Here is a 26,067-nt window from a genome sequence, read left to right as displayed (position 1 = left end):
TTATTAGCTTTAACATTTTGCTCATTCCTTGATTATTGCCTATTTTGAAAAAGTCAGGACCCAAAACTGTGGTAACCCATATTTATGGTTTACAGTAACAAATATATATATATTTGTAATTACTTTTGTCAGCCGATATTGGATATTTAATTGTGCTTGTGGTCATTGCCCCTATTTTTACATTTAAAACACTAATCAATAACACTAATTTAAAACATCATAAAACACAAATTTAAAGTTAGGTTACTATATCAGGGTTATTATACTAAATCTCAAAATTAATATAAATTTTTCATACTTTCATACTGTTTTGAAATTCACTTCACTAGCATTTAAAACAACTACTTTCATTGTTTATTGTTTAATTTTTAATTCAAAAATTAGGGCTGCCAGTTTAACTCTTTAACTTAATTAATTAGTTATGAAAAATAACACAATTCAAATATTTAAACGCAGTTAACACACTGGACCCGCCCCCAGACCTGTACATCATCTTATATTTAATATAATTGACTGTTGACAAATATGATGCAGGGCAACTCCACAAATGCAGTTATGCCCTAAAATTCAAGATATTGGTGCAAAAAATGCCCCTGCATGTGTTTTGTATAATCAGAATCAGCAGTTTAAACGAATCGAATGAAAGACTCATAAAGACATTATTTTGTAAGAAAGTATTTTGAAGACAGTAGGTAGCAAAGCTGTTTCGGAATATGTTTCTCAAATTATGTTCTTTTATGTTCCATAATTTATGTTGCAGCATAAAAGTTTATGTGTAACAAATTGTATGTTGAATCAGATCAAATATTTGAATATGTACAATTTGTAATGTCTACTTGATACTTTGTCATTTAACAAAAAAAACAGCTTTAAATAATCTTTTGTGGGAGTCAAATTTATTTTGCGATTAATTCTATTAATTAATCGAAACATCAAATATTTAATTTGATTAAAATTTGAATCGACTGACAGCCCTATTAAAAATATTATAAGAACATTAATATTGCCCATATCAGTGCATTATTTCCACAGTACCTTACAGTACAGTCACCCAAAAATGAAAATTACCCCATGATTTACTAACCTTGAAGTCATCCTAGGTGTATATTACTTTCTTCTTTCAGGTGAATACAAACAGAGTTATGTTAAAAAAATGTCCTGGCTCTTCCATCCATTATAATGGCAGTGAATGACTGTTGAGATTTAAAGCAAAATTGAAAAATGAAAGTGAGTCCATCCATCATAAAATGTACTCCACAAGGCTCTGGGAGATAAATACAGGCATTTTGAAGCGAATTGATGTGTTTGTGCAAGAAAAATATCCATATTTAAAACTTCATAAACTGTAATCTCTATCTTCCACTACCTGTCGTACGCGCGTTCACAAGAGAGTGGCGTTCCAGCGAATGGCGCAGGTCGTGAGCAAACGTGGTGATGAGCACAGAAGCACAGAAGAGAGAGCAAAATAAAACACAAATTAGAAATGCAAAACGAGGATTTGTACAGCAAAATGTTGGAGGATTTCTATATAAGATAAGAGGAGACTGGTTTTCCTTCAATGTACACAAAACTTGGTTCTTGCGAGAACCATATTCTCACAGGAAGTTACACTATGGCTACGTCCTACTTCATCCGCTGGAACGTGAAGTTAGCGAAAACTAGAGATTATGGTTTTAAATATGGATATATTTCTTATACAAATGCACTGATTCAAAAGATATTTATTCACCGGCCAGAGCTTTGGAGCACTTAGAGTATGATAGATGGCTGCACTTTATTTTGCTTCAAAATCTCAACAGCCATTCACTGCCATTATAAAGCTTGAGAGAGCCAGGACATTTTTTACTCCGATTTTAAGAAATTCATATATAAAACTTAGTATGGTTTGAGGGTGAGTAATTTTCATTTTTGGGTGAACTATCCCTTTAAGACTTCTATGCAAATGGCGGACTGTTTTTTTTATGATCAGGCAGACGGTTCTTCAACAGTTTGAAGATCTTGATTTATTTTACTCAACTAAAAATGACTAAGGACTGAAAAATTTATATTGCCTTCTACCTACTGCTTCACCTTGACTGAGCTGGCTAACGGCTGTTGCTTTGTAAATGTGGACTGTCATATGCTAATGTGCTTGAGACATTACTCTGAAGACCTGAGCTCTGACAGATACACAGTATCTACAGAGCACAAACTCTACTTCAAATGACCAAGAAAATCCAGTTTTCCATGATATAGCTCTTTTAAAGTGTCCCCAGGGTGGAGAAAAATGAGAACTCTGTGTATTGTTTGTGCGAAAGAACAAACATTTATGAGAAGCCGGCTTCATAAAGGTTTCTGACCCGACATCAACAGCTCAGCTCTTTATTTGAAAAGATTTAACACATCTGCTCTGCAGGCTGTTGTGCGGTCAGTGATCCATCTGTTCGCGCACGTTACAAATGGCTTGCGCGCAAGGACCGCTGATGGAAACAAGCCCACAGCAGAGCATGTACCCTACGCATCAAGCCAAGCGAACAATCATTTACGCTAAAAAATGGTCCTGGGCTCACGGTTAAATCAATACATAAACTACCCAGAGGGTCTCCTGTGGAGCTGCTGAAGCAGACAGGCTGTTTAAGTAATGGACATCATGCGAGGTGAAAGCTCTGACTCAGCGTTCTGTCCTCCACCTAGAGGAAGAAAGAGAACAGGCGCTGTTTTTTTTTCTGCCTGGTCTCTCATCATTTCATCTCATACCTATTTTCCTCGGCTCTGATACGTTGTTACTTCGTTCCTTTTTTAGCCTCCACTTTTACTCTGTTCCTCTCAGTTCTGTCCATCTGTATTCATTTTCTCCCGTCCCTCCTTCCCTTTTTTCCCATGCCTCACAATCTATTTTTAATAAGTCAGAACTCTTCCCTGCAAACAGGCGGGCTGCACTGCCAACAGGATCTTGAATGTCACAATGGCAGGGAAAAATCAATCAAGAGTAGATACTGCTCAACACTGTGAACCATAACACGATAAACGCACGTCTCTCACCGTGTCACAAATTAATGTTTTTTATTATGAGGAATTTATTTTCAGGAGCATTTTTTACCTTACAACAGCCACTTTTCTCTAAATGCATCACTTTGTCCATTTGTAAGTACTTCATTTGAACCAATTAACTCAAATGTAAAGATAAATTACATTGTCCGTCTAAGCAATAAATGCTCTGTTAGAAGACGTGTAATGTAACACAGTAACAAAGACTAAAGGCATAGCTACACTGGCCAAGAATGTGGCTGTTACACTTAATGTCTTGATTGATCAGTTTGCAGTCATACTAGATTTGCACATTCCATTTACACTTGGAGACATAAATGTGGCCCTGGAGGACAAATATAAATCCAATCTACTATTCCCATGTAGTGCAAATGAGGGAAGTTATAATATCCCATATAGTATCTTAAAGACACCCTGTGGTAAAAAACAAGTTTTTAACTAGGTTTATATGTCTGTCTGGTGTTTTTAATATGCTTAATTACAAATCATGTGCAATTTCATCAGTCAACACCATTCCTTAAAACTGCAATGTACCAAAGAAAGTATCTAAATACCCACGTGCAGTCTTGACCATTTGAATGTAAAAAAAACAAACAAACAAAAAAAAAAGCTTAATTCCCTTAAAGGGATATTTCACCCAAAAATTACAATTATGTCATTAAATACTTACTCTCATGTCAAGATGTTCATCTTTGGAACACATATTAAGTTATTTTTGATCAAATCCGAAAGCATTCTGACCCTAAATAGACAGCAACGCAACTACCACATTCAAGGCCCAGAAAGGTAGTAAGTACATTGTTAAAATAGTCCATGTGGCATCAGTAGTTCAACCTTAATTTAATGAAACTATGAGAATACTTTCTGTGCGCAAAAAAAATTAAAATAAAGACTTTATTCAACAATTTCTTCTCTTTCATGTCAGTCTTTGACACGCATGGAACCATAGAACAAACACTTGAAATGTAGCATGTCGTAAGATCTTTCTTTTATTTAATATTTTTTTTAGGCACATTTGAAGTTCTGGTCACTATGAACTGTCACTGTATGGGAAAAAAAATCCTCAACTTTTGATTTTCATTGCTTTTCCATTTTCCACAGAAGTACAATGGATTATGAATGTTGTTTCATTATGACTGCATCACATCACCCACAGTTCCCTCTTAGTCCATGCACTGCTAACGTTGTTAATCTCCCTTAATCCAATCCCAGACTGGCAACTCAATCCATCACAGCTCACTCTACTGTCCAAGCAGCTGTTTGTTCAAACGCATCCGAGTCTTGACTACAAACATTATTCTGTAACATTTGCCTAAAACCAAAACAAAACAAATCTAAAACCCCAGGCCCAAAGAATTCAGACCCTGTGACAAATACTGAAGCTTCTGTATTTTGCAAAAGCAAAATTGCTTTTGGGCTGGTCTGCCTGCTAGAATGTACTAAATCAGACAGGCAGGACTGTGATTAGCCTTGAGCCGCGAAGAACCCAGGCAGATAAGATCTGATCAATGTCTGAATTTAAACCAGTTTATAACAGTTTTGTGGTTTCCCTCATAATATTTGAGGTTAGGACTGGACATGAATTATTCCTAACTCAGAGATGTTACAGGGTTGTGCACTATTCAAATTTAAAAAAAAAAAATTGAAATTAATTATAATTAGGAGGAAAAAAACACGTTACTGTTCTTTTAACTAGAAAAGAGAAGTCCAGACTTTGTCAAGACTTCTGATATTAGCTTAATAAAGTTTTGAAAAAGTGGATGGATGGATTCTGGGATGGATGGATGGATGGATGGATGGATGGGATGGATGGATGTGGAATTCTGCAGTGGATGGTTGGATTGGTGGATTTGAAATTCTGCCATGGATGGTTGGACTCATGGATTTGGTATTCTGCTGTGGATGGATAGATTGATGGATTTGGAATTCTGCAGTGGATGGTTGGATTAATGGATTTGGAATTCTGCTGTGGATGGATAGATTGATGGATTTGGAATTCTGCAGTGGATGGTTGGATTGGTGGATTTGAAATTCTGCCATGGATGGTTGGATTGATGGATTGAGTTTTCTGCCGTGAATGGTTGGACTCATGGATTTGGTATTCTGCTGTGGATGGATAGATTGATGGATTTGGAATTCTGCAGTGGATGGTTGGATTAATGGATTTGGAATTCTGCCGTGCATGGATGGATGGATTAATGGATTTGGAATTCTGCAGTGGATGGTTGGATTGATGGATTTGGAATTCTGTCGTGGATGGTTGGCTTGATGGATTTGGAATTCTGATGTGGATGGATGGATGGATTGATGGATTTGGAATTCTGCCGTGGATGGATGGATTGATGGATTTGGAATTCTGCCGTGGATGGATGGATTGACGATTTGGAATTCTGTAGCAGATGGGTGGATGGATTGATGGATTTGGAATTCTGCAGTGGATGGATGGATTTGGAATACTGCAGTGGATGTTTGGAATAATAGATTTGGAATTTTGCAGTGGATGGTTGGATTGATGGATTTGGAATTCTGGCGTGGATGGATTGGTGGATTTGAAATTCTGCCGCCGATGGTTGGATTGATGGATTCAGTATTCTGCCATGGATGGTTGGACTCATGGATTTGGAATTCTGCTGTGGATGGATGGATTGATGGTTTTGGTATTCTGCCATGGATGGATGGATTGATGGATTTGGAATTCTGCCATGGATGGATGGATTGATAGATTTGAAATTCTGCCATGGATGGTTAGATTTATGGATTTGGATTTCTGCTGTGAATGGGTGGATTGATGGATTTGGAATTCTGCCATGGATGGATGGATTGACCGATTTTGAATTGTGCAGTGGATAGATGGATTGACGATTTGACAAATTCTGTTGTAGATGGGTGGATGGATTGATGGATTTGGAATTCTGCAGTGTGTAAGATTAAACTGCCTACACTTTTCACACTCAAGAAGTATTCCTGTTTATGTTTTTATGCAGCAACCAAGACTCTGATCACAGTTTCTCAACTCTATTGTGGGAACACGGTCTCTATTATTTACTGTTATCTGTCATGCCAGCACGCCATCCAATCCAAACTGTTGCCATATCTCTGCCACAGATGCTGACGCTGAGCTCTCTCATCCACAATCCTCTCTCTGCTGTTCCCAAAGGAGTCCAAAACCATTTTAATATGTGCCATGTATTATCAATAAACCACAGCCAGATTAAATCCCATCAAACGCTGAACTCACAATGTCACTGTTCTGTTGCTCCTTACTGCATTCAGATGCTTTCACTACAATTAGAGCTTCTGGTTTGGAGTTCCTAAGGGAACAAAGCCTTGAGATGGTGAGGTCAGTGTGGAGGGCACTCATGGAGAGAACTGCTCTGACCTGATAAGCGGTCAAAGGCCTTAATTCTCATTATTGACATGTTAAGGCTGTCATGCTTGTGACACTAAAACTGAATAAATCCAAGCAGTGCTCTAGTCTTCTTTCCACCTAACATTATGATATTCATTCTTGTAAGAGTGTATTTCAATATATTTTGATCAAATAAATGCAGTCTTGGTGAGCATGAGACTTCTTGCAAAATCTGTATATATGTAGAAGATACAGGAGAAGAGCAATCTGTCTTTCCTGACCTCTTGTGATTGGATCATCCGAGACGTTAATGCAAGTTGTAAACAGGGCTGAAGGGAAAAAAGTGAATAAATGGGAATGACACTAATTTACTTCCCCATCCTCTCTGGGCTTGATCTGATTGGAGGTAACTTTTCCCCAGAGTCCTGTTCCACAAACACAACTCTTATATATCTCATACCTTATCACTGCAAGCTACCATCACGCACAAAAGGAGGATATTTCCATTAGCCAGAGGCTTTGTTGATTCACTGAATGTCCTGAGAGGAACAAGAGACCCATACAGTTCTGCTCATAAATTTACATATTCCCTAAGTAAACTGCAATATATTTATAATTAAAAAAAAAAAAAAAAAAGATTTAGTTTTATGTTGTTTCATATTTTTTACTTTGTACTAAAACAGAGAAAAAAATAACTCATTTTTATTTTAATAGAGAATGCACATTACAGATTCTTCAAGGGCTACGTAAACTTCTGTGCAAAGCTCTACAGAGAAAGGAGATCTGTAACTATGATCCTGTAAATCTGCAGTGAGAAAAACCTTGGGTCATGTACTGAGTGAGTGACTTCGATCTAAAGGCTTCCTCCCCTTATGCTGCTCTGCTCTCTGTATAAATGCATGGAGCTGGGGTGTTGTATATCTCTCAGCCTGACAGCTGATCCGCTGGCCCCTGTGCCAGTTTAATATGTGGGTTCTCTCTGCTGGGACCGCCATGCTTCTGCTCTGCTCTGTGCGCACTCTCTCTCATTCTTGCGGGGAGAGGAAGAGAGAGGCAGAGTGAAAGAGGGAGAGAGAGAAACTAGGCCTCATCCATCATTTCATTAGACAGCAATGTGGCGGCCATGATAAAACTCACAGCTTCGGTGGTTTGGTTCCGCGGGCTGAGAACCCTTAACAGGTTCAGATGCAGGAAATTACTGCTGCCTTCTGAAGATACAGACTACAAGGACCTCCAGAAAAAAAAGACACGCAGCATGTGTGCTTGTGAGAGACCGAACGGAAAGTGAGAGAGGCGAGGAGCTGTTCTGTGAACTGTGAGCCCATCCACTAGTGCATTACATTTATATAGTATCCTAGACCAGAGGGTTTTAAACCGGGGTCTGGGGACTGGGGGTCAATAATAAACAACAACAATATTAATTAGTGCATCTAGTTCAGTCATGAAACTCTAAATGGCATAGGGTGACAGGTCCTTCTAGCAATCACATAATTTACTACATGACACAAGCTGATTGCAAACAATGAGATTGCTTGCTCAGTGTTTAAATAATCTGATTTAGTGTTCGCTTCAAGTTGATCCTGTAGTGTGCTATCTAGTTCCTTCGAAACCCTCCACCTCCCCCAGTTCCACCTGTCTAGAATACATATATATATATATATATATATATATATATATATATATACACACACACACACATGCATATTCAGGCAGCAGCAGTGTTCACATAAGGTTGACCAAATACATTGTTTCCATTACAGATTTGCACAAAACATTTGTGACATTTTACAAATGTTGATAAAAAAAATGTTGCGAAATGTCGTTTTCATTGACCGATGTTATGCAACTAAAACGTAATCGTTTCCTCTTGCGACAAGTCATGGTGATGGATGTTAGTAGGTTTACGTATATCGCAACCACTGCACTAGCCATTAATTTTAATCATAGGAGACGTAGACATCTGTCTTTACAGAAGCAGCGCAGAGAGACGCTTCTGGGACACTTCTAAACCTGATACGAGCCGCGGTGCATCTAGTATAAACACAACCACTGAATAGAGCGGCCACGACTAGCTCAGCAGACTTGTGAAGTGTAAGTAAGTTGTTATCCAAGCTTTAATGGCAAGGGAAGCCCCTTATTCAAGCATTGTGTAGTCAATGCTTGTTTAAGCAGGCACATATGAGGTGTTTTTTTTTAGGTTATAGTACAAAAATAATCATGACTTTTACGTAAGGTGAGCTGTAAATGCGAAAAAGCCATTTCCACTGCAGTTTGCAAAAGATTCCTTTTCAGAATTGCCTGAAAAAACCACCACATGCAGAAAAACTGTTTTTGCGACACTGACGTGTTTCCATTAGGCATATTTTCTATTCGCAATTTCAGTTTGCGGTTTATGCAAACACAGCTTCTGTCAATAATAATAAAATTAAGAATAATGATATCACTGATATCATCAATGATACTGTACCATGACATCATTGGTACAGTATATGGCTGCTAATGTGTTGTAAGCTAGGGTGTTCTGAGTGGTTTACAGGGCATTGCTTGATGGTGTCTGCATTCACATTGCGAGCCTCAGGCTGCGTGTCCACCAAAGCTTTTTTAGCCAGCTGAAAAGGCCAGACACTCCACTGAAATCGCCCAGCCGTGAGTGCTTGAGAGCGCAGCGTTTTTTTTTTCCATTGAGACGCTGTGGTTGCTATGATATGAAATACGCTTCCGAAAATATATTTTATATTTATATTTTATTAAATATTTTACTCAGACGTGTCGCGAATAAAATGTTTCTCCTACCATTATTTTTCATAACAATAATATGGTAGTCTAGGACTCCCATCTGGTAAAGACATACTTGGAGACAAGCAATATTAACTTCTCCAATGTTCTTCAGTCTTCAATGTTGTTCAACCGTGATCGGTTTTAGTCCTGCCCCTCCTCCACTCTGATTGGTTAGCTGACTAGAAAGTGACAGTAATGAGCGCAGCGTTTTACTCAAAGTTAAACGTTCCTGGCATTTTAAAACAAACGTGATGCTCTCATTTAAGAACAACTGAAGAAATACGCCATCCTCGGGAAAAACACTTTGCTGGACACACGGCCTTACTGCTCAATTTTTTTTTTTTTTTGCATAGCTGTTCACATTTTTGTTTTAAATGTGGCCACTATTAGATTTCCAGTGTGAACAGATTATGGTCCTGAACTGACCTATATGCACAAAAGTACAATACGAATACAAACAGGGTTGCCAGGCCCAACTGCTTCTCAAAACTAGTCCAAAACTAGACCAATCGCGGTCCAGGGGATAAATATTATGTTAGTGGGGTCGCTTCAACTCACAGAGTTGAAAAACAACCCGCAGGAACAGTGAAAATGTAGCCCAATTCCACGGAAAACTGCGGACTTGGCAACACTTGTGCACCACATCATCATACGGAAGTAAACATGGGAACATAAAGTAAGCAATTTTGTGTTTATGCTTGTATATAGAGTTGTCACTGTAATACTTATGAGTTCTGACACATCACTGTACTTCCACTGACTACCTTTCGCAACTGCCTTGATAACTTTGGGTATGTAAAATCTTTGAAGTGGCTCCCATAAGCGCAGAATCGTAATAATTGTTGATCTGGAGTGACGTAAAAGTCGCATGAATTCCGATATGACTGCTCACACTGCGGTCACATTGCAAAACATCTGTATCGGATTTAGTACCACATATGAAAGTGGTACAAATTGTAATGGAGAAGATCAGTTTCCATGTGGTTTGTGCCGTTTACACTGTCACACTATCGGATTTGGGCCACATTTGCCTGCAGTGTGAACATATCCTTCCTGTTCCAACTGAAGGAATTCATCACCAAGTCTACACGTTATTCTACATTTGGTTTAGGTACATCTTTTAACAAAAGGCCCATTCACACCAAAAACAATAACTATAACTAAGAGCACACAAAGGGACAATCAATGTCTGTAGCACAAACTATGCAGGATGGGTTACGCAACAAATTCTAAGGGTTCAAGGTTTCAGGAACCTGCCCTAGTGAAGACAGCATAGCTTTAATATCAGTCCCACATTCAACGCTAACTTCATTACTGCTCTGTCACATCTAACAGCTTGAGTGAGACCGGTTGGCAAGCATCACTTCCTTCACACCCCGCTCTTCCAGCGCATTCATCGCCGTCCAACCACTGTAGCCGAGGGCAGAATGACTTCCTCAACAAGAACTAATAACTCAGCCTGTCAACAGCACACTCGTGCCCATGGGGAACTAGGACACTGACGGAAAGAAGCTCTATTAGTGATCATGGGTCTTTTCACTTAAAGGCATCCAAACACGATGATGAAAAAGTGCAACTGGACATGGCCTGCCATTAAATCATGATAAAAAAAGACCAAATTTTAGATGAACACAAAAAAATAATAACCTCAGACATGATGACAGATGTGACCCTTATGGTTTCTTTTTGGCTTGTTTTAAACAACCCCTTTTCTACGCAAGCAGATTAGACTCATTAATAATTCACGCAAAAGACACGATGCACACATGCGTGTCCCAATTCGCATGAAACCAAATTCCAGTGCACGAAAAATAATATTAAATATATATATATATATATATATATATATATATATATATATGTGTGTGTGTGTGTGTATATATATATATTCACATATATATTCACATATATATTCACTTTCCCGGCAGCGAACTCCTCCCTGTCGATCAGCCAATCATAACCCGCTGTGGGCATGCCTACCTGCATGTTACGTCATCATGATCGTCTGATGTAGGGTAACTAGCCTAGTAAAGGTGTATTATTTTATATTGCATGCTTAAAATTTGGAAGATAAAACGGTCGTTTAGACACACGTTAACGTGACCAGTGTAAGCCAGCAGCTGCTGTTTAGTTCAGAGTGTATTATGTTTTAATATTTATCGATTGTTATGGTTATTTAATAAAGAATCATTCACGTGGATACCATACCACATTAAGTCTCTTGTGTTTTTGTTTTTTTATTGAAGACAGGAAAGAGCTGTCAGAGCAGAGCTTGTCTTGTGTCTCAAGTCCTGTGATGGCACGCATTCAGCTGATGACGATGTAATAACATGCACACATTGTAAACCATGTACATTTCATTTAAGTTTGTTTATGCTGCAGCCTGCAGATACTATTTATTTCAGAATTGTGAGGCTAATGATGTACAAGTAGCTGCTGAGACACCCATGACCCTGCTGCTCCTAATTCAACCCCTACCACAAATTATGAGGTTATGTGAATCTAGAAGTTTCATTTGGAACTGTAACTCTTTCAAAACAGTCATGTTGCAACCCATCCATTTTGACAGTTTCAACTGATTTTTTGCATTAAGTCATGCATTATTACTACATTTCTCTCAGAATGGTACCCTATGACTTTGTATTTGTTAAAGGGGTCCTATTATGCTCTTTTACAAACTAAAACATGCTTTCATGCTTGGTGGTTCCAAACAAGCATTATTTTTAACATAATTTACATTATTACAATACATTTATCCCAGCCTGGCACATAAGGCTTGATTAGTTCCAGGTTTAATGAAGGCCCGCCTTCCGAAAAACGAAATGTTTTGCGACTGGTTAGCTGTCCCACTGTGCTGTGATTGGCAAACAGTTTAGACGGTGTGTCAGTACTGCCACGCCCCTTGTCAAAGAAGCAAGTTCCGTGTACAACTGTTAGTGCAAGCTAGATTAAAGTGATACGTTTTAAATATGGATATTTTTCTTACAAAAATGCATTGATTTGCTACAGGAGTCCTTTAACCTCCCAGAGCCGTGTGAGGCACTATTTATTATGGATGGATGCATATTATTGGACTTGTTTTGGACTGATGAGGAAAGCTTGACTGAAAGCTTGGAAGTGCCAGGATAAATTTTAATATAAGTGAGTAAACAATACGCTACAGTAGTGTTGGGTCGTATCATCAGCCTGCGAGATCACCAATACATGATATTATTGTGCTAATGTATTTAATTATTTACATACTTAGTTTCATTGCCCAAAACCAGCTCCAGCATAAGGCTAAAAGCAGCCTAACATTATCAAAGAACATCAGCACTGATTAGTCTAGCCTATTCTAGTGCAAGTTTATGCATTTTAAAAAACACTCGCGTTATAAGTGAGGCTATTTACACTGCATGATGAATAAATCTCTTACCACACACTGCACGCGTCTGCGGCGCATTACAGCTCCGGAGTAGATTCGGCATGTGTTTCGACCCCCTGTACTGCACACGTGTGCGGCACACAGCTCTGAAGCGGGCCACTCTAGTCAATGCTTGTGTTTATACCAACCATGCTGCATAATAGCACCCCTTTAAGGCATAAAGCTTTGTTATGCATTGTTAAATGTTCTGGTTTTATGTCAGAATTAAAACATTCAAAACAAGTCAGAAGTTGAATAAAGTTTACTGAATAATCTTTGCTGCATTCCTTTTTATGATCAGTCTTTGTCTGACCAGCATAAATTCCACAACGGTTACCAAGCAAATACAATTGCTGCTAACCAACATCATCTTTTGTATTGTAATCTCAAAGATTTTTACATCACAACTCAACATAAGATTAAATGAATGTTGATTACATTAATAAATGAATGCATAAAGGTAAAGTACATAAAAGAAATAAAGATCAATGTGAATGAAGAGGTCTGTAACTGTCATCCAGATGTTGTTCCAAAGTGTTTAAATCCTGAAAAATGATTAGTGTGTATTAATTAAGTACAAACACACCGTTATTCATACACTGAGTTCTCGTGAGGTCTATTCATCATTACATGAAGCTATGATAATAAAGGCAGGGTCAGTGCTAAGTGGGAGCTAGACTGGGCTGTGGCCACCCAGCGTTGCTGAACAAAAACATGGCAATGAACAGAATTCTTTCTTCATTTTGGCCAATATACAGGACATTGTGGCTAACACAAGACACCTGCATCTTTGGCAACACTATCTGTTTTCATAGCAGCCGCTGGCTTACACTGGTCACGTTAACAAGTGTGTCTAAACGACTGATTTTACCTTCAATTTTTAAGTAAGCATGTAAGATAAAACAATACACCGTTACTAGGCTAGTTACCTTAAATGAGACAATCAACAGCTGAATCGTAAGTGGAACTACGGACTCGCGCTGATAATGTAACATACAGGTGGGCACGCCCACAGCAGGTTATGATTGGTCGATCGACAGGCTCAAATCTGATTGGCTAAAGAGTACGAGTGACTGGCGTGGGAGGAGTTCGCTGCCAGGAAAGTCTCAAAAACACACACGCAAGTCTAAAAAATACACACGCAAAAAAGGCTATTCACACACTCACATTTCGTGATACACTCGTGAATTTTAAACATTCAAAATTTTTGTACACAGTCGTACATCTGTGAATTTTGTTTTGCAATTGTGAAACGTGTTTTATGAATTTATATTCTTATTTTGTGCACGTGAATTTGTTTTTGTGAATATATATATATTTTGTGCATGTGAATTAGGTTACACGTGTGCATCGTGTCTTTTGCATGAATTATTGAGTCTAATCTGCTTCCATACTTTTCATTTAGCAAACTCACACTAGAGGTTATAAGATTAAAACTCTTTAATCAGTCTTCTACGGATCCAACAGTCATTATCATATAAATATGTACTTATAAAAGGGACAGAAATATTTACTTTTGGCTAAACTTCATTTAATATCTTATCAGGAATAAGTTGGCAGTAAAATCACAGTCACGACTGTTGCCTGACAGAATCCAGACAGCTGGAGACTTGCATGTGCTCTTTGGCCCACGGAGGCTTTGAAACATGGAGATGATGGAGGCAAAGAGAATCACAAAAGATCCACCACAAAACAACACGGTCTGAAGAAGGAATACAAACACAGAGACTCTGACTGGGAACTAAGAACATTTCTCAATAATGCAGCACAAAAACATGAGAGGGTATTTTCACAAGATGAACTATGTGGGCAGTAAGCAAAAAGGTCAGGTTTTGCTGATTCAGTTTTGAAAAATGTATTGAAAGAACTAAGATCTAAGACCAAAATCATTGACATTTTTTATGTATTTTCAGCTCTATCACCAACAAATGTTTATGATTCCTACACATTTTGATCATCAAGATAATGTTAACAAATAAACACCACTTTAATGAATTTTCAAGCCTAAATACAGAGCTGCATCCATTATAGACACTGAGGAGGACTAGTCCCCCCATTTTTAGGCTGATCTGCCTCAGTGGTCCTACAGCGCTCATCAAAGTCAGAATGATTGAGATGGCCAATTAAATTAAAGTAGACGGGTTTACGGTTCACAGAAACAGAGTCCAAACTCCAGGGCAAAGTGTCAGTTAAATGCTGAAAGAGAGCCAAGTAAAATGGCAGACTATTAAATATTTGACAATTATTTTATGAAAGAAATGTTAATTGACTGAGGGTAATATCCAGTAATGCAAACTACTCAACTTTTTCTTTAAATTTTGTTGTTTGTAATTGAAAATATGGTATCATTTACATGATTCATGATATGTAAATTCTGAATGTGACAAGACAAGAAATGTTTTGTTTTCAACATATTAGGCTTACAAATAACCATCTTTTTCTGAAGAAAACTGAGGGACTTATATGCAACTATTACAGAAGATTCAAACTCTCACTGAAAAAATGATGCATTAAGAGCTGGAGACTTTTGAACAGAATAAAGATGTGTACTTTTTTTTTTATTTTGCATAAATATCTTTTTTTTTTAATTATTACTGTCCTTCAGAAGCTACAGAAGATAGTTTCCCAGAAGAAAAAATAAGTGAAATTTACCCTGATCTTCAAATTCCAAAAGTTTTCACCCCCCAAACAAGGGACTCATTGGCAATTAACACTAAACAAAAAAAAAAAAAACAGCTGTGGATCATTCAGGTAACAACACAGTATTAAGAATCAAGTGTATGTAAACTTTTGAATGGGGTAATTTTTATAAATTAAACTATTATTTTCTCTTGTGGACTATTTGTAAACGTCTTTTATGCAAAATATCTTATTCAGGTCAGTACTAAATAAAAAATAACATGCATTTTGTATGATCCCTTTTATTTTGGTAAAATGATTAACATTTTCTGTAAGATTCTGTAAGGTGTATGTAAACTTTTTACTTCAACTGTATGTGTGAATGTGCATATTTTAGAATATCATTTGCAAATAGCTTAAAATGTCTACTTCCCAAATAGAATTAGACCTAAAATTTCCTCTACTGTTTTATTTCCTTATACTTTGTAAAAAAAAAAATAATAATAATAAATGGTTCCAATGTTCAAGACATAGTTAAGGAATTGTTGCCAAATATAAATAGCTGAAGTTAGGCTATTAACAAGACGATGTTTTGTGTTTTAGGACATCGACAGTTCTATATAATGCATTGTCAGTTACAGTACTTAGCTTAACTACAAAATATTCACCTCACTTCTTCAAAGAACTGCAGTTCCATTAGCTACGAAACTCCATAAAATTGTCATGCTGTGAACCTATACACAAGCCTCATGAGCCTTTGCCATCTACAGAGAAAGGGGCACGGGGCATGCTGAGAAACATGAGTGTGTGTCCGTATATGGGATATATGTGACGGGGGGTCTTAAAATAAATGGAATAATCTGCACATCAATGAGTGGAGGCAGGACCGTGTCAGCATGATGAAAAAGTACTGTATTTATTGCTTGATGGCCGAGTGGGCACAACACTTAACATGAGACCACCCAAACCTGAGAAAGGCAGCCACCCATGCATGACAACAGCCTCCGTCAGCAAATCTGAGTGGAGAAGTGAGAAAAAAGAGACAGATCTCTCCTTTGAGTGATAAGCCAGTACTAATTGCATGATATCTTATGTGACTGAGCCAGTAAAGCATGTCAGAATGATATTTCATAGCACTGTACCTGCAAACTTGCAAGCTAGATTGCTTATTTTTAGGGGTCCAAGCACAGAATGTGCTCAAATCCTATTTTATTTGTACTATTTTGCCATTTTTTCCATCCATAAATCCATAAAAGTGTCTGAGTATGAGAAACCATAAGCTGAGATCTTAAATTTGATGGAATGGTTCAAAATTGAAAAAGTTATCAAATCAAATTTGATAAATTAACCGACAAATATATTTGTGGGTGTGGCACATAATTACTAACCGTCCTGTCCTGTGTCTTTTAAATGCAAGGTTTAAATTTGGCAAAACTTGCTGCACATAGACAACAGAAAATTCTGAAGAAACCTGCCAAATTTCAAGAATTTCTAATGCCTGGGGGAAAAGAATGGTTTCTAAAATATCAGCCATCTGTATCAATAGGAATGACAAATGAAGGCTGAGATTTTGCCCTCAGCCAAAACTATTTGCTCTGGAACAAATGATAGATTAATGAGATAAAAGACTTCCCATTAGATTTACTAAAAGCAAATTATGCCTCATGTTTAACCACTATGGAGAAACCTGAGCCAGCGGCAAATTGCAGAAGAACTGGCCAAGGTGAGGCTGCTTTTTGAAGTCTAAACAAGTGCATTCGCGCTTAAAAATTCTTAAAACTACATTTCGTGACACAAAAACAGTATTATTTATAAAATTCATAGTGGATTTGGTTGGAGTTCTGATATTACTAGAATATAGCACTCCTCTCAGCCAATCAGATTTGAGGACCAGAAAGAACTGTTGTATAAATCCAACTGAGGGACTCATATGCAACTATTACAGAAGGTTCAAACACTCACTGATGCTTCAAATGGAAAAAATTGCATTAAGAGCTAGGGGTGTAAACTTTTGAACAGAATGAAGATGTGTACATTTTTCTTATTTTGCCTAAATATCATATTTCTTTCCATTTAGTACTGCCCTTCAGAAGTTATAGAAGATACTTACATGTTTCCAAGAAGACAAAATAAGTTAAATTTAACTTTTAAGATCTTCAAAGTCAAAAAGTTTTCACCCCCCTGGCTCTTATTTCACCGTCTTTCCATCTGAGCATCAGCGAGCATTTGAACCTTCTGTAATAGTTGCATATGAGTCCCTCAGTTGTCCTCAGTGTGAAAAGATGGATCTTAAAATCATACAGTCATTTGTTGGAAAGGGTTCAAATACACAAAAATGCTGATAAACCAAAGAATTTGCAGGACCTGAATGATTTTTCTGAAGAAGAGTGGGCAGTTTAACTGTTCAGGACAAACAAGGTGCTCATGAACAACTATCACTAAATAAACAAACAAACAAACAAAAAAACTGTGGATCATTCAGGTAACAACACAATATTAAGAATCAAGTGTATGTTAACTTTTGAACAGTGTCACTTTCATAAATTCAACTATTATTTTCTATATATAAACTATATAAATATTCTTCATGTGAAATAATCTATTCAGGTCAGTACTAAATAAAAAAATAACATGCATTTTGTATGATCCCTCTTATTTTGGTAGAATACTTTTACATTTTGCAGATTCTGCAAGGCAATAACTTTTGACCTCAACTGTAAGTGTGCAGTGACAATATTTAAGATTTTTTCTAAAAAGGCTTTCAGGAGGCTCCCCATCCTGCCATTGGTCCAAACAAGCAGCGTCACCGCAAACTAACCCCATTGGTTAATTCAAAATAAACTCAATGTTGAAAGCAGCACAAAGCCACGGTGTTTACGCTCTTTGAGGAGTCAATCTACCATTGACTGACTTAGAGTCGTCTCAGCACATTAAACTGAGAGAAGTATTTTAACACTGAAACCATAAACTTTATCACATCAACTTTAAAGATGCACAGTTTATAACTTACTCAGGAACATTATTAAACCCTTCACCTCCAAAACAACAAAGATGGCAGTGCTAACAATGCTTATAAATAAATGATTCAGCAGTCAGAGCTGTGTACACTCAAGCATTTAGCAGAAGTACACATCACTGCCAAACGCTACTCCCAAATCCATTCTTTTCTTTCATTCTCTAATGCCTTGAGTATGGACAGAACATCTTTATCCTCCACCCTTCAAATTCTTCTACAAATCCAAGAAAAGCAATTTATTAATATCTCCTTTCAAATGCTAATTTTTTATCCATACATAAATCATAAGACACAAGGTTGCTTCAGAGAAAACAGAGAGAGAGAGAGCTTTAGGGTACTAAGGGAACAAGAGGAAGACTACTGTGTTCTTCATTATCTGAAATGGAAAAGGTCTGTTGAAAACAGGGCAACACAAATGCTAAACTATATTACTGATGGACTTTATATATGTCCTTCTGGGAGAGCTGAATAAAATAATGCATTAATTAAAATTTAATACCATAAAAAAGGTTTGTGTAAGATGTATTTTAGAGGCATGGTAGGGATACAGCTTAATTTAAAAATGACTGAAGCCTTCACAAAGCATTTAGGATATTATATAGTTTGTATGTAAAGATATAAAATTAATTAGCATAATAAAATCTCTTTTACTTAGATCTGAGCATAGCTGGCAGCCTTAAACATCTCCATTTACTGCTCTGAATTACCTTTAAGATGTTTTGGAGCATCAACTGAGACATTAGAGAGATTTCATTTGTGATTTTTCCTTCCTTTGAGTTGTTTACAGACAATGAAACTTTCATCTTTAAAATAAAGGCATCTATGACATAGGCATCTTTCCATTTTACAAAACATTTTTCATAGTGGAAATAGCTTTTATTAAAGTGTTCTTCACATTAAAAAAAAAAGGTTTGTTTAAGAACTGTTCGCTGAAAGATTCTTTGGCGAACCCAAAATGGTCTTCTATGATGTGCAAAAACCCATTTTTGGACAACTTTCTGTTTAATTAACAAAATGAACACTGTACAGAGCTACAATTTTAGTTTCCATGTATTTCACACATAAATTTCCATTATGTCTGAAGCTGTCAATATGAGCCCACTTTGCACATCCTCACAATAAATCCACATTTCCGGTTTCAGTACTACAGGTGTTTCGGAAAGAGCTGTGGTGTTTTTGTTGCCAGGTAGTGTTTAAGGAGAATATTACATCATTGGGGCCTTTTACTCCAGGTGACCTTTAGCCTTATCATCCCTATCATGGAAAACAGACCATGTGAGGGGCCAAATCTTACTAAATGGCAAGTATTTTAAGGTCAAACCGATTCATAAAGCTAAAGGTCAAATAAGAGTGAAATGTAACACTTTTTGTTAAAAAGGCTTTTGTTAAATGTGTTTGTTTTGATATTCTGACAGTGTGACACAGCCTGGTTCCAATATCAAAAACAATGTGGTATTTATACTGTATTTCTTCCTGAAAATGGGTCAAAATGAACTGAAGACAATAGAAAAGATAAAAGTGTGAAATGAAAGATGTAACCTCTTGGGCATTTTATATAAGCTTATAAGTTATATGATATGTTTGCTATTATAAATGTTCATAGAGGTACACAATGAAAAGACTCTATGAGTGAAGCTGCTACAGGCAGATGTTCCCCAAGGACATATCAGCTCTGAATTTACAAATGTTAGTGAAGACAGTCCGACAAAGCCTGATAAACACGCACATGGTCTCTGACTAACCTTTCCAGAAATCTTGATCCTTATTTGTCTCTGTCCTTTACACTTAGGTGTTGGCCTTTTTCAAGTGACCCAGTTTTAAGGCATAACAGATCATTTATAAACTTTACAAGGTTGTAAACTGCAAAAGGAAATTTCAACAGGCGATGTAAAACTATGTTTTTATTTTCACCAGTAGGACTGATCAGCATTTACTGGGACGGTCCCATTTCGACTCTTGTTTTATGAGCTTTGAATTATTGAAAACGACTGATGCACTTTGCTGCTAAGAATAGAACTATGTATGTCAAATGAGCAAAACTACTACGTCCTGCACTGAGATAAGCATGGTTTGCTCTTCATTCAAATCATAAACAAGGAATGTGCCAAGCGCCATCTGTGCCATGCGATTTTATATTTTACTTTCATGATCCACGTTTTTTTATTTTAAAAGAAGAGTTTATAAAGCAATATAAGGGTGATTACTCAGGACAAAAGTAAAATCTTGCAACAGCGAACTTCGTGACACTATGGTTTTGTCTTTGTTAAAAAATTAATTTAATGTCATAGAATAAAGATCTGAACATGAGCAACCAACCAAGAGGTATAATCTAATTTGGTACACAACCAGTCAAAAGTTTTTGAACAGTAACATTGCTAAAAATGCTAAAAAAAAATGCTAAAAAAAAATCAGCTTCGAAATCACAGGAATAAATTCAATTTTAAAATATATTCAAATAGAAAACAGTTATTTAAAATAGTAAAAATATTTCAAAATTGTACTATTTTTGTTTTATTTTGGATCAAATAAATGCAGGCTTGGTGAGCATAAGGGATGTCTTTAAAAAACATGAAAAATGTTATTGTTTAAAAACTTTGGACTGGTAGTGTATAATGTGTGATGATGTGGATTCTTCATATTGTGTGTAATGGTAATGACAACTGTTTCACTTTTTGAGATTGCCTTCAAAAGGATAAGTTGGATAAGCCTTGGAAGTTCTGAGAAAAGTATCGAATAACATCCAGTGTATAAAAATTAAATATATCCACTTTTTGTGATTCGGATTTTCAAATATGGACTTGTTAAAGCTACTGGGTCATTCCATGTGAACTCAAACAAAGGTTTACTCTCATAGATATCAGGAAGTCAATACCGTAATGTGTAGTTGCAATACTGCGTATTTGAACTCTTGGTAGTTTCAGAAGCTGTTAAAATCACGAGAAACATTACTAGTTTAAACATTATTTGTTCTTTAGATATTCTTCTTTAAAAGAAAAAAACTATCAGCAGTATGCAAAGTGACCCATCTTTGGTTTTTGACCACTGAAAATGTGTACAATTGTCCAGTTTACTCATGGAGCTGCATTAATCCCACCATATCTCTGGGAGTGAACCATGGAGGGCCTTTAAAATGAAGATGCCAAAAGGAAGGTATGTTAAGAAATATCTTTTACATTTCTTGAGTTACAGGCATGCAAACCCGAGGCAACTACTAGACTTACCAATCTCTGTGTAAAAATAAAATAACGATGCTGCCTGCTTTCTAAAGCCATTTTTACGGCCATCAAATTTGGCTCCAAATCTCAGGTGAAACTTGTCATTTTGACCCCCCCTCTACAAAATAGTGGATTACTGCAGTAAATATACATCTGTGACATTTAATATTTCAATGCCTAAATAAATAAATTAAATTAAAATGACATTTTTATGATGTTCAAACTTTCACTCTGTGTCTGGGCAAAGAAAAGAAATGTGTCATTTCTCATTAATAAAAAATATAAGCACTTTATGAATTTTACAAATACAGTTAAAGTCAAAAGTTTACACACACCTTGCATTGCAGAATCTGCAAAATGTTAATTATATACATGTTATTTTTTTATTTAGTACTGACCTGAATGTGATTTTTCACATAAAAGATGTTTACATATAGTCCACAAGAGAAAATAACAACTGAATTCTTCTTCTTAATACTGTGTTGTTACCTGAATGATCCATAGCTGTGTTTTTTTGTTTAGTGATAGTTGTACATGAGTCCCTTGTTTATCAATTAAACTGCTCACTGTTCTTCAGAAAAATCCTTCAGGTCACATGAATACTTTGGTTTTTCAGCACTTCTGTGTATTTGAACCCTTTCCAACAATGACTGTATGATTATAAGATCCATCTTTTCACACTGAGGACAACTGAGGGACTCATATGCAACTATTACAGAAGGTTCAAACACAATGCATTAAGAGCTGGGGGGTGAAAACTTTTTTAATTTAAAAATCAGGGTAAATGTAACTTATTTTGTCTTTTAGAAAACATGTAAGTATCTTCTGTAGCTTCTGAAGGGCAGTACTAAATGGAAAAAAAAAAAAAGATATTTAGGCTAAATAAGAAAAATGTACACATTCTCATTTCGTTCAAAAGTTTACACCCCTGGCTCTTAATTTGTATTTTTCCTTCTGGAGCATCAGTGAGCGTTTGAACCTTCTGTGATAGTTGCATATGAGTCCCTCAGTTGTCCTCAGTGTAAAAAGATGGATCTTATAATCATACAGTCATTGCTGGAAAAGGTTTAAATATACAAAAATGCTGAAAAAACAAAGAATTGTAGGACCTGAGGGATTTTTCTGAAGAACAGCGGGCAGTTTAACTATTCAAAAAAACCTACTTCAACTATTATTTTCTCTTGTGGACTATATGTAAACATATTTATTGTGAAATATTTTATTTAGGGCAGTACTAAATACAAAATTAACGGTAAAATAATTATCATTTTGCAGATTCTGCGAGGTGTATGTAAACTTTTCACTTCAACTGTAAAACTTGTCTAAAATGCGATTGCAACGACAGCAGTTTTGGTGAAAATAAATTTCATATATTGAATAGCACTTAAAAATGTGATTTAAAGTTGACAAAAATGCAACATTGCATTTTCCTGATTTTAACACTTTTCATGAATTTACTATAATAGGGGATTTAAAATGTCTGGATGGAGAACATGGTGAAAATCTAACATTTCAACACTTCAAAAACAGGAAAAGGTTATTATAAACTATGAGAGTTTTATTATAAAAACTAAAAATACAAACATGTTTTTTTACAATCAAAGCCTGGGACAGAAAAGTTCCCCCATGTTATTAATGCTTGTGCACTTGCCATACAGACTGATGCTGTAATTCTGCAGGTCAGGCTACGTTTCACTGAAAAGTTGCAATATCCTCACCATTTTAATAACTAAAACATGTTATGACTTAGTGTATGTTTACCATATACATCCACATCCAACCTACCTGCCAAGAGCTTGAAGGAATCTCTTGAAATTTGCCCAGCCCGCCAAAGGTGTAACATCTGTACATATGATCCAGAGACTCAGAGCAGTGCCACAGGAGCCCGAAACTCACTGAGTCCTTGTTTTTCAGGTGGTCCTTCACTATCCATGCGGGAGAGATGAAACTGAAACTGCAAATCGCGACCAGGGCGGAGGACAGGAGCACCCAAAAACACCCGACACAGCTGAACATCCTCACGGCAACGTGGGGCAACGAGACCGGAGACAGATCGATTCCCAGCCCTTTCCAATTCCGATCAAACAGCGTGTGCATCTGGAGCGCGCTCACTCACTGGGTGACATTAGATGAGCACCAATAATCACACAAACACATGAGTTACCGATACGTCCAGAGTGCCGCTGAGACACAGATGCGCCAGTGAACTAGAGAGCAGAAGCACGACTAACTTTTCAATTAAATATAATTCCAGGACGATCCAGTTCAATAGAGAAGATATTCCAGTTAATTCATCTGAGAGGAAGCAGGTGGAGGACAAAAGACAGCCGTCACACCCAGAGCTCAAGCTCTCAGAAGTGCCACCAGCAGGTGCTCACTGTGGAGTAAGATGTGAATCCGCTCTGTGTGCGTTACTCACAGCCCACATACCACCATCATCATCATCTTCCTCGGCACTGAGTCGCAGCTCGGGCGCTGCGGGAGTGAGAGCACAAACTTACTGCGCTACACGCCTGACACAGTCACATGGACGTGGGCGTCACCGCCACTGCGAAGGTGTTCAAACGGGTTTTTGATTCATGAAAATCTTAATCTCACGTCCTTTTTAATAAGACAAAAACCTGTAATAATTTATGCTCTGCGTTGCGTTCACCTGTCTAACCTCAACATACTAAAAGTGCATTTTTAAATATATGACGAACAATATATAATTAAGCAACCCACATGCATAAACAACGTAAATACAATAAAAGCTCTAATAATATTTATGTTGCAATTTATATCTTATTAGGATTCTAAGGTATTTTCAGAAAGGGTAAAAGCGTGGCGTGTCTAACACTGCCCTCTGGTGGTGATTTGTCGTGCCTCGGACTTTTCAGTATGAGAGTAAAAACAAATATTGAGCATCAAATAGAGCACAAGCATCATGGACATTTCTAGAATATATTATTCTCTTGTGGACTATATGTAAGCATCTTTATTGAGAAATATCTTATTCAGGTCAGTATGAAAAACAAAAATAACATGCATTTTGTACGGTCCCTCTTATTTTGGTAAAATAATTACCATTTTGCAGATTCTGTGAGGTGTATGCAAACTTTTTACTTAAGCTGTAAAACTGTTGTCTAAAATGTGTGTGATTGCAACAACAGCAGTATTGATGAAAGTAAATGTCATATATTGAATAGCACTTGAAAAAAATGTGATTTAAAGTTTACAAAAATGCAACACTGCATTTTCTTGATTTTAACACTTTTCATGAATTTACTATAATAGGGGATTTAAAATGTCTGGATGGAGAAGCATCATGGAAATTTCTAGAATATGTTTTTTCTAGTTATGCTCAACATACACGTACCAGTCAAATGTTTTTGAACAGTAAGTTTTTTTTTGTTTTTGTTTTTTAAAAAAGTCTCTTTAAGCCTGTGTATTTGATCCAAAGTACAGCAACGGTAAATTTTTCAAATATTTTTACTATTTATAAAAACTGTGTTCTATTTGGATATATTTTAACATGTAATTTATTCCTGCAATTTCAAAACTGATTTTTTTAGCATTATTACTTGTCACATGATCCTTCAAAAATCATTCTAATATTCTGATTTGCTGCTCAAAAAAAAACATTTATTATTTTGTAGAATTATTTTGAGTAGAATGTTTTCAGTTTTTTTTTTTTTTGAACAAAGTTCAGAAGAACAGCATTTATCTGAAATAGTAATCTTTAGTGACATTATAAATGCCTTTATCATCATTTTTGATCAATTTAAAGCATCCTTTCTAAATAAAAGTATTAATTTCTGTAATTTCTTTGCCACAAAAATGTATATACACTGACTCTTTTTTGGCAAAATACAAAAGCTTTTTATTTCAGATAAATGCTGATCTTTGGATCTTTCTATTCATTAAATGATCCTGAAAAAAAAAGTACTCAACAGGTTTAAATAATAATAATGTTTCTTGAACATCAAATCAGCATATTAGAATGATTTCTGAATGATCATGTGACACTGAAGACTGGAGTTATGATGCTGAACATGTAGCTTTGATCACAGGAATAAATTACATTTTAAAATATATTCAAATAGAAAGCAGTTATTTTAAATAGTAAAAATATTTCACATTATGGCTTTTGCTGTATTTTGAATTAAATAAATGCAGGCTTGGTGAGCAGAAGAGACCTCTTTAAAGACCTTAAAAATCAAAAACATTTGACTGGTAGTTTATTTCACTGGTTAGAAACTACCACTCGTACAGAGCGCCTAAGGAAAATAATGATGGGAAAAAATGAGATTAAAGTTCAAGTTATATTTCAATCATGTTTTCAGTGCATTTGTGTATGCAAACTTTTTACTTAAGCTGTAAAACTGTTGTCTAAAATGTGTGTGATTGCAACAACAGCAGTATTGATGAAAGTAAATGTCATATATTGAATAGCACTCGAAAAAAATGTGATTTAAAGTTTACAGTGCATTTGCGTTGCCCCGATAAATATTTGTATAGCAAAGTAATGTATTTCAATGCTTTATATTTCAATACATTTCATTTTCCATAAATGCAATATCTTGAAAATGCTTTAAAATCCTTTAAAAAAAGCTTTTAAAAAGTGAACGACTTAAAGATTCACTGAAACAAATCATTTTAAAAATTCAATTTGAAATTA

The 26,067-nt window shown here is 36.3% G+C and overlaps 1 protein-coding gene across 1 annotated transcript in view; it reads right to left on the bottom strand.

The window, feature by feature from the left end:
- Window positions 1-23,920, bottom strand: part of LOC127165431 (LHFPL tetraspan subfamily member 7 protein) — a 178,959-nt gene extending 155,039 nt beyond the window's left edge. The window contains exon 1 of the mRNA XM_051110063.1: window positions 23,193-23,920. Within this exon, the coding sequence (XP_050966020.1) occupies window positions 23,193-23,504 (312 nt within the window). The 5' untranslated portion in view covers window positions 23,505-23,920. The remainder of the gene's footprint in view (window positions 1-23,192) is intronic.
- Between the last annotated feature and the right edge of the window lie 2,147 nt (window positions 23,921-26,067).

The sequence above is a fragment of the Labeo rohita genome, chromosome 5, assembly GCF_022985175.1.
Source record: "Labeo rohita strain BAU-BD-2019 chromosome 5, IGBB_LRoh.1.0, whole genome shotgun sequence".
Classification (NCBI taxonomy): domain Eukaryota; kingdom Metazoa; phylum Chordata; class Actinopteri; order Cypriniformes; family Cyprinidae; genus Labeo; species Labeo rohita.
Note: the sequence above shows the minus strand (reverse complement) of the source record. Positions and strands in the feature narration are given on the sequence as shown.